This window comes from Anolis sagrei, chromosome 12 (assembly GCF_037176765.1).
Source record: "Anolis sagrei isolate rAnoSag1 chromosome 12, rAnoSag1.mat, whole genome shotgun sequence".
Taxonomy (NCBI): Eukaryota; Metazoa; Chordata; class Lepidosauria; order Squamata; family Dactyloidae; genus Anolis; species Anolis sagrei.
This window is the reverse complement of record NC_090032.1, coordinates 22,585,110-22,593,951: the sequence shown is the minus strand read 5'-3', so window position 1 is coordinate 22,593,951 and position 8,842 is coordinate 22,585,110. Positions and strand designations below refer to the sequence as shown.

The following is an 8,842-nucleotide window of genomic DNA, read 5'->3' as shown; positions in this document are numbered from 1 at the left end:
GGAGGAGCGGTGTTTGGTTGAACCTGTTGAACTGGTCCTCATCTGGTTCCTGAGCTGAGCTGAGCACATCTTCCGGGAAAGCCTTGCTCTGGCTGACCTCCCCTTGTAAATATAGCCGGGTGACGCTGAGGATGATGACAGGGTGAGGATGATGAAGAAGCCGGAGAGGCTGACTCAGTGCAATTGCGGGAAGGGAGAAGCCAAAGCACGGAGAAGGGGAGCCCTCCAGGAAGAATTGCACGGCCTCCTTGATGAGGCTGGTGGACCACATCTCCTACCACTCCTGGCCATTCTGTATCTCCAGGATCTGGATCAAGAAACCTTGGGACTGAGGCTGGGACTCTGAGCAGATCTCGGAGGAGGAGCCTGGGTGGTATTTGATCCCAAGGGCAGCAAGACCCCAAAATGGAGGGGGAGCAAATGACGGGGTGGTTGACACAACACAGACAGGTATTGGGGGCATTTTGGAGCAATTTAGGATTCCATTTGACTCTCTTCTGTCTGAACTTTTGGCAAGTCACCACCGGTTTTGCTGCTCAGGTGCCCAACGAGGCTTCCTACCCCACCTCCCACCCCATAGAGGAGCAGCAAATATGCATCCGTGTTCCTGTAATCCATTTATTGGTGCACACCGCAAGCCGGCAAAAGGAGGTTCCCGACAAGGAAGCAGAGCTGCCTTCCAGAAGCCTCCTCTCCCCATCACCCCCCATTCCCCACCGGATTGGATCCGGTACCACTTCCCCCAAACATTGAGGGAAACAGCAAAAAGATGCTGGGAGGGGGAAAGAGACACCAGTTGAAGGGGTCGACAGTCGGGCCTGGGTCCCCCCAAAGAGGAGCATTTTCTGCTTGAAGATGGGAAACACAAGGCATCCTGAAGACCCTTTCAGGGCTAAGAATGGCGGAAGGAAGAAAACAGAGGCAGGGTTCCTCTGGGGCCAAAGATTGCCTCATTGTCCGTTCCGGGGAGCAGTCAGATGTTCTGACAGCAGGGCGTTTGCCTCCCTTCCTGTTGGGTGGGCAGGACTCTGATGGGCTCGATGGTGGTGCTGCCGCTGGGGCTGAACTCCGCCTCTGGAGCGCCGCCGGACATCTGCCGCTGGGACACGATCCGGTAAATCTCTGCAGGACGGAAGAAGAGACAGAGCGTCAAGGCCATCATCCCATGGAAGGGACTGCAGGTCCCATTAGCCAGCCTGGCCGAGCCTCAGGGATGCCGTCCTCAATGGACTCTCGGGCAAAAGGATGGCGTTCAAGGAGTGCGCCGTAAAGCTATTCGCAGATGATGTGATGATAGTCTTGCAAGACCCTTTGCTCTTCCAGAATATAGGGAAGTGCCAGGGGTCAAAGCAAACCAACGGAGATAATCAAGAATGATGGAGAACACCGTTGAGGAGCATCTCGAGAAGCCCCTGACTTCCAACCCTTGGCCAAATCTAGTAGTAGTAGCAGTAGTAGTATTGGGCAACTCATGGGATTACCTGAACTTTATTCGAAAATATTTCATTATCGCAAACCTCTTTGGGACTAAAGAGGGACATTCGTGATGATGTCAACTGACCTGTGAGAATGTTCTGGAAGGCTGTCTCCACGTTGGTAGAATCCAGCGCCGAGGTCTCAATGAAGGCCAAGCCGTTCTTTTCTGGAGCAGAAGGAGAAATGGAAAGAAAGAAGGAAAGAAAGAAAGAAAGAAAGAGGGGGAGGAGGGAGGGAGGGAGGGAGGGAGGGAGGGAGGGAGGGAGGGAGGGAAGGAAGGAAGGAAGGAAGGAAGGAGAGAAGGAGAGAAGGAAGGGAAGTATGGAAAGAGGGATGGAAGGAAGGGGAATGAAAAAGAAGGAAAGGAAGGATTGATGGATGGATGGATGGAAGAAAGGAGAGAAAGAGAGAAAGAAAGAAAGAAACAGGGAGGGAGAGGAAGGAAGTAGGAATGGAAGGAAAGGATGGAAGGATGGATGGAGGGAAGGAAAGGAGGGACGGAAAGGGAGGGAGGGTAAAGGAGAGAAGATGGAAGAAGAGAAGGAGGGAATGAAAAAGAAGGAGTGGAAGGATGGATAGAAGGAAAGAAAGAAAGAGAGAGAGAGAAAGGAGGGAGAGAGGAAGGAAGGAGGTAAGTAGGGATGGAAGGAAAGAATGGAAGGAGGGATGGAGGGAAGGAAAGGAGGGACAGAAAGGTAGGAAGGGGGGAGAGAAGAGAGAGGAAGGAAAGGAGGGAATGAAAAGGAAGGAAAGGACGGGAGGAAGGAAGGAAGGAAGGAAGGAAGGAAGGAAGGAAGGAAGGAAAAAGAAGAAAAGAAGGAAATGATGGATGGAAAGGAAAAGGAAGGAAGAGGGAAATGATGGATGGATGAATGGAAGGAAAGAAAGAAAGAGAAATAAAGAGAAGGAAGGAAGGAAGGAAGGAAGGAAAAAGAAGAAAGAAAGGAAGGAAATGATGGATGGAAAGGAAAAGGAAGGAAGGAAGGAAGGAAGGAAGGAAGGAAGGAAGGAAATGATGGATGGATGAATGGAAAGAAAGAGAAAAATAAAGAGAGAGAAGGAAGGAAGGAAATGATGGATGGAAAGGAAAAGGAAGGAAGAGGGAAATGATGGATGGATGAATGGAAAGAAAGAAAGAAAGAGATATAAAGAGAAGGAAGGAAGGAAGGAAAAAGAAGAAAGGAAGGAAGGAAATGATGGATGGAAAGGAAAAAGAAGGAAGGAAGGAGGGAAATGATGGATGGATGAATTGAAGGAAAGAAGAAAAGAGGGAGAGAAATAAAGAGAAGGGAGGAAGGTCGGTTGGTCGGTCAGGCCCTCAGGGCTGATTCCCAACCAAGCTGTGCCCCGCTGTCCTTGGCACAAGGCCGAAGTCCACTGGGGAGCGCCCACTGCAGGGTGCCCTGTGAGGAGGCGGCCGTGGAGATGGGGTTCAGTGGGGCGAGGGGGGGTCCCTACCGGCGAATGCCTTGGCCTGGTCGGTGGGCACGGCCCGGAGGTGCCGCAGGTCGCTCTTGTTGCCCACCAGCATGATGACGATGTTGGCGTCGGCGTGGTCCTGCAGCTCCTTCAGCCAGCGCTCCGCATTCTCATAGGTCAGGTACTTGGCGATGTCGTAGGTCAGGAGGGCCCCCACCGCCCCACGGTAGTACCTGCCCGGGTAGGGAGACCACATTAGCATGGGCACAACATGGGGCACAACAGCCACAACACTGAGGCTGGCCCTCTCCTTCCATAGGCTTTGGAAGGGAAACACGCCGCAAAATGAAGAGTCCGTGTGGGGAAGACTGGCCGTAATGTGACCCCAGGATACTGGATACACAATGGGGACATTGCCCATTATGGACCCCATAACGTACACATTCGTGACTCTTCTCTCAGCCTGAACTGTAAACAATCTACGCAGGATGAAGGCTGTCCTTTGGGACTCTCGACCTTCATGAGCCTCAGACCCTTCTGTGGGTTCTCTCTTCTCTTCTAAGACCAACCTGCACAACGTTAAGGCCTCTCGGGGCCATACACGACCCAGAATGACCCCGCTCCTGCGGCCTGGGGACTCTGCACTTGCCCAGGGGCCGAGACGCACACATTCATGACTCTTCTCTCAGCCTGAACTTTGAAGAATTTACGCAGGATGAAGGCTGTCCTTTGGGACTCTCGACCTTCACGAGCCTCAGACCCTTCTGTGGGTTCTCTCTTCTCTTCTAAGACCAACCTGCACAATGTTAAGGCCTCTCGGGGCCACGCATGACCCAGAATGACCCTGCCCCTGCGGCCTGGGGACTCTGCACATGCACAGTGGCTGAGACGCACACATTTGTGAATCTTCGCTCAGCCTGAACTCTACGCAGGATGAAGGCTGTCCTTTGGGACTCTCGACCTTCATGAGCCTCAGACCCTTCTGTGGGTTCTCTCTTCTCTTCTAAGACCAACCTGCACAACGTTTATGCCTCTCGGGGCCACACACGACCCAGAATGACCCTGGGGACTCTGCACATGCCCAGAGGCCGTCTCTCTCCCTTACGCGGAGGTGATGGCGCGGTAGCGCTCCTGCCCGGCGGTGTCCCAGATCTGGGCCTTGACCGTCTTGCCGTCCACCTGGATGCTGCGGGTGGCGAACTCCACCCCGATGGTGCTCTTGCTCTCCAGGTTGAACTCGTTGCGGGTGAAGCGGGACAAGAGGTTGCTCTTCCCCACCCCGGAGTCCCCAATCAGCACGACTGTCAACAACAACAACAACAACAACAACAACAGTTGAGTCCCAAAGAGTACAGCTGGGGCATCGTGGAGGAGGAACCCATCGTTGTCTGGAAGCCCCACCTCTCCCCGAATCCCCAGGATAAGCCCAACCGGCCAAAGGAACTCATGGACTGAATATTAGAGCTCAAAGGGGGAGCCCCTGAGGCCATCTAGTCCGACCCAGTCTCACCTTGCCTATGGACCTTCCATTTGGGAAGACTCAGGTCAGACCTACCTGCCCAAGGAATGGACCTGCGAGGCTGAGGGTTGGGCTAGATCAGTGTTTCTCAACCTGGGGTCCCCAGATGTTTTTGGCCTACAACTCCCAGAAATCCCAGCTAGTTTACCAGCTGTTAGGATTTCTGGGAGTTGTAGGCCCAAGACATCTGGGGACCCCAGGTTGAGAACCACTGGGCTAGATGGTCTTTGGGGGTCCCTTCCAAAGGTGAGAAGGCGTCTGGCTTACTTTTGAACAGGTAATCGTACTCGTCGTCCTTGCCTCGCATCCTGCCTTGAAGCCGGTCTGAATTCTTGCGCGAAAAGAGAGAGGAAAATGCCCCCTTCCCCCAGGTAAGGACACACCTGTCTTCTAAGGAGGAGGAGGGTGACCTCACCGCTCTGGGATTTCCTGGGTTCAACCGGCTTCAGGTGCAACACCTGCAGGGGGCGGGGTCAAGCATAGCCATTGGCCGCCTTCTTCCTGATTGGCCCCCATTGGCTGGACAGGGCCTCACCTGGGCACAGGTAAGGAAAGGGGCGGGGCAACCCCCCACACCTTTCCCTTCCCTTTTAAAGGGACAGGTCTGGAGTTTCATTCCATTTTAATTGGATTATAATTGAAGTTTTGAACCGCTTTTGGGATAGATGGATATCATATATAATAACATCAATAATAGTAATAATAATAATATAATATAGTAATTGTATATATAATAACATCAATAATAGTAATAATAATAATAATAATAATAGGATGTGTGTGTGATATATGTATGTGTGTGTATATATATATTTGGAGAGAGAAAAATAATATATATAATAGTCATAATAATAGTACAGCAGGAATAGTATATATAATAATATAAAATAGTAATGATATATATAATAACATCAATAACAGTAATAATACAATATGTGTGTAATATATATGTGTATGTGTGTGTGTGTGTGTGTGTGTGTGTATATTTAAGTCATAATAATAGTGTAGCAGGAATAGTACATATAATAATATAATATAGTAATTGTATATATAATAACATCAATAATAGTAATAATAATAATAATAATAGGATGTGTGTGTGATATATGTATGTGTGTGTATATATATATATTTGGAGAGAGAGAGAAATAATATATATAATAGTCATAATAGCAAAGCAGGAATAGTATATATAATAATAGAAAATAGTGTATATATAATAACATCAATAACAGTAATAGAATATGTGTGATCTGATATATATATATATATATATATATATATATATATATATCATAATAATACTGTAGCAGGAATAGTATATATAATAATATAGTAATCTTATATATAACAACATCAATAATAGTAATAATAATAGCATGTGTATGTGTGTGATAGATGTGATATATGTCATAATAGTGTAGCAGGAATAGTATATATAATAATATAATATAGTAATTGTATATATAATAACATCAATAATAGTAATAATACGATGTGTGTGTGATATATGTATGTGTGTGTATATATTTGGAGAGAGAGAAGTTATATATATATAATAGTCATAATAATAGTACAGCAGGAATAGTATAAATAATAATATGAAATAGTAATCATATATATAATAACATAAATAACAGTAATAATAGAATATGTGTGTGATATATATGTGTATGTGTGTGTGTGTGTATATATATATTAGTCATAATAATAGTGTAGCAGGAATAGTCTATATAATATGGTAATGATATATATAATAACATCAATAATAGTAATAATAATAGGTTGTGTGTGTGATATATGTATGTGTGTGTCTATATATATTTGGGGAGAGCGTAATAATATATTTAATAATAGTTTTAATAATAGTGTAGCAGGAATAGTATATATAATAATATAATATAGTAATCATATATATAATATCAATAATAGTAATAATAATAATAGGATGTGTATGTGTGTGATATATGTGTGTGTGTGTGTAATAATAATAGGATGTGTATGTGTGTGATGTGTGTGTTTGTGTATAAATATATGGAGAGAGAGAGTAATCTATATAAATAAAAATGTAATGTTCGTTTGTGGGATTAACAGAACTCAAAAGCCACTGGAAGAATTGACACCAAATTTGGCCACAAGACACCTAACAACCCAATGTATGCCCGTCACTCAAAAAATTGATTTTATCATTTGGGAGTTGTAGTTGCTGGGATTTATAGTTCACCTACAATCAGAGAGCATTCTGAACCCCACCAACGATAGAACTGAACCAAACTTGGCACACAGTTCTCCCCTGAACAACAGAAAATACTGGAAGGGTTTGGTGGGCAGTGTCCTTTGGTTTTGGAGTTGTAGTTCACCTGCATCCAGAGAGCACTATGGACTCAAACAATGATGGATCTGGACCAAACGCTACACGAATACTCAATATGTCCAAATGTGGACACTGCTGGAATTTGGGGGAAATAGAATCTTGGCATTTGGGAGTTGTGGTTGCTGGGATTTATAGTTCACCTACAATCACAGATCCTTCTGAACCTCACCAATGATAGAATTGGGCCAAACCTCCCACACAGAACTCCCATGTGGGCCACAGCAACGCATGGCAGGGGACGGCTAGTAATATACATAATAATAGTAATAATAATAGTAATAATAATAGTAATAATAGTAATAGTAATAGTTTTAATAATAGTATAGCACGAATAGTCTATATAATACTATAATATCGTAATCATGTATATATAATAACATCAATAATAGTAATAATAATAATAATAGGATGTGATATATATATATATATATATCACATCCTATTATTATTATTATTATTACTATTATTTCTCTCTCTCTCTCATATATATATATATGAGAGAGAGAGAGAAATTAGATAGATAGATAGTAGTAGTAGTAATAATAATAATAATAATAATAGTGTAGCAGTAATAGTATAGATAATATAATATAGTAATCATATATATAATAACATCAATAATAGTAATAATAATAATAGTAATAGGATGTGTGCATCAGATATATATATAATAGTGAGAACAATAATGTAGCAGGAATAGTATATATAATAATATAACATAGTAATTGTATATATAATAGCATAAATAATAATCATCATAATAGGATGTGTGTGAGAGAGATATAATAATAATAATAACCATAACAACAACAACAACAACAACAAAGCAGATAGGATGGATGATAGACAATGGGATTTGCAGTACCTTCACCCACTTCCGCAGACCACTGCGACCCTCACGAACAACGGGCCTGGACCAAACTTGAAATACAAAACCCACACAACAGAACATACATGAGGGGTTTAGGGAACTGACCCACCTTCATGGAAATTGTAGTTCACCCTGCATACAAAGCACTCTGAACCCCACCATTCATGGATCTGACCCAAACTTCAAACACAGAACCCTGGTGACCAACGGAACATACTGGAGCTGTTTGGGGAGGGAGCAACCTACCCATGTGGGACTTGTAGTTCACTCTGCATCCAGAGCACTCTGAATCCCCTCAATAATGGATCTGGACCAAACTCGGCACACAGACCCAACATCAGAGGCGGCCCTAGGTAATTTTCAACGGTAAGCAAACAGTATTTTGGCGCCCCCAACCAATCATTGATATATATTTTCTGTTCATCGTGGGAGTCCTGTGTGCCATATTTGGTTCAATTCCATCATTGATGGAGTTCAGAATGCTCTTTGATTGTAGGTGAACTATACATCCCAGTCACTACACTTGCCGCACTTGCTCCCTTGCCTGGCCCGCTTTGGGTCCGGAGGCGTGCCTGAAGACCCCGGCGTGTGCTCCAAAAGTCACCTCTTCTCCTGACTTTCTCCTCAGCCATTGGGACCGAGAGAGAGAGAGAGAGAGAGAGAGAGAGAGAAGTGGAGATGCCCACCTTTCCTGAAGGTAGGCACAAAAACAAAGGAGGGAGCGGAGGTGGGAGATCCCTCCAGCCGGAGGGGCTCTCTCTCTCTCTCTCTCTCTCTCTCTCGGTCCCAATGGCTGAAGATAAAGTCAGGAGAAGAGGCGACTTTTGGTGCGCATGCTGGGGTCTTCAGACACGCCTCCGGACCTGAAGCGGGCCAGGTGTGGTGGCTCCGCCCCTTGTCCCACCTGCAGATTGGGGAGAGGAGAGGAGGCGGGTGGAGCTCTGGGGGATCGGGAAAGGGAGCCGATCATGGGGAAGGGATCGAACGCGGAGAACGATTGAGCGCCGGCTCTGCTCGCGCACCTGGTGGCCAGGTGGAGCAGGAACGAGAGGGGCTAGGCGAGCCCCTTTGGGAAGAGGATCGCCCGGCAGCGAGGCAAGAAAGCCAAGGCTCCCCCCGGACTGCCAGGGCTGTTGTGAGCTGAGGGGGCGCTCGTCCTCAAGTGGCGGTCGAGGGGCATTTA

General features: G+C 45.7%; 1 protein-coding gene across 1 annotated transcript; it reads right to left on the bottom strand.

Moving 5' to 3' along the window:
- Positions 1-604: 604 nt before the first annotated feature.
- LOC132764007 (ras-related protein Rab-11A-like) lies at positions 605-4,863 on the bottom strand. Its single transcript, XM_060757812.2, has 5 exons — positions 4,682-4,863; positions 4,001-4,196; positions 2,935-3,128; positions 1,562-1,642; positions 605-1,122 (listed from the first exon to the last, which is right to left on the bottom strand). The coding sequence occupies exons 1-5, from the start codon at positions 4,719-4,721 to the stop codon at positions 974-976; spliced, it is 660 nt and encodes a 219-aa protein (XP_060613795.2). The 5' UTR covers positions 4,722-4,863; the 3' UTR covers positions 605-973.
- Positions 4,864-8,842: the final 3,979 nt, after the last annotated feature.

Excerpts from the sequence above, each read along its gene's own strand:
- LOC132764007 (XM_060757812.2), bottom strand. The coding sequence starts at position 4,721 with ATGCGAGGCAAGGACGACGAGTACGATTACCTGTTCAAAA. Across the intron at positions 4,197-4,681 it reads GTACGATTACCTGTTCAAAA|TCGTGCTGATTGGGGACTCC; the intron begins GTAAGCCAGACG and ends TGTTGTTGACAG. Across the intron at positions 1,123-1,561 it reads CTTCCAGAACATTCTCACAG|AGATTTACCGGATCGTGTCC; the intron begins GTCAGTTGACAT and ends TCCGTCCTGCAG.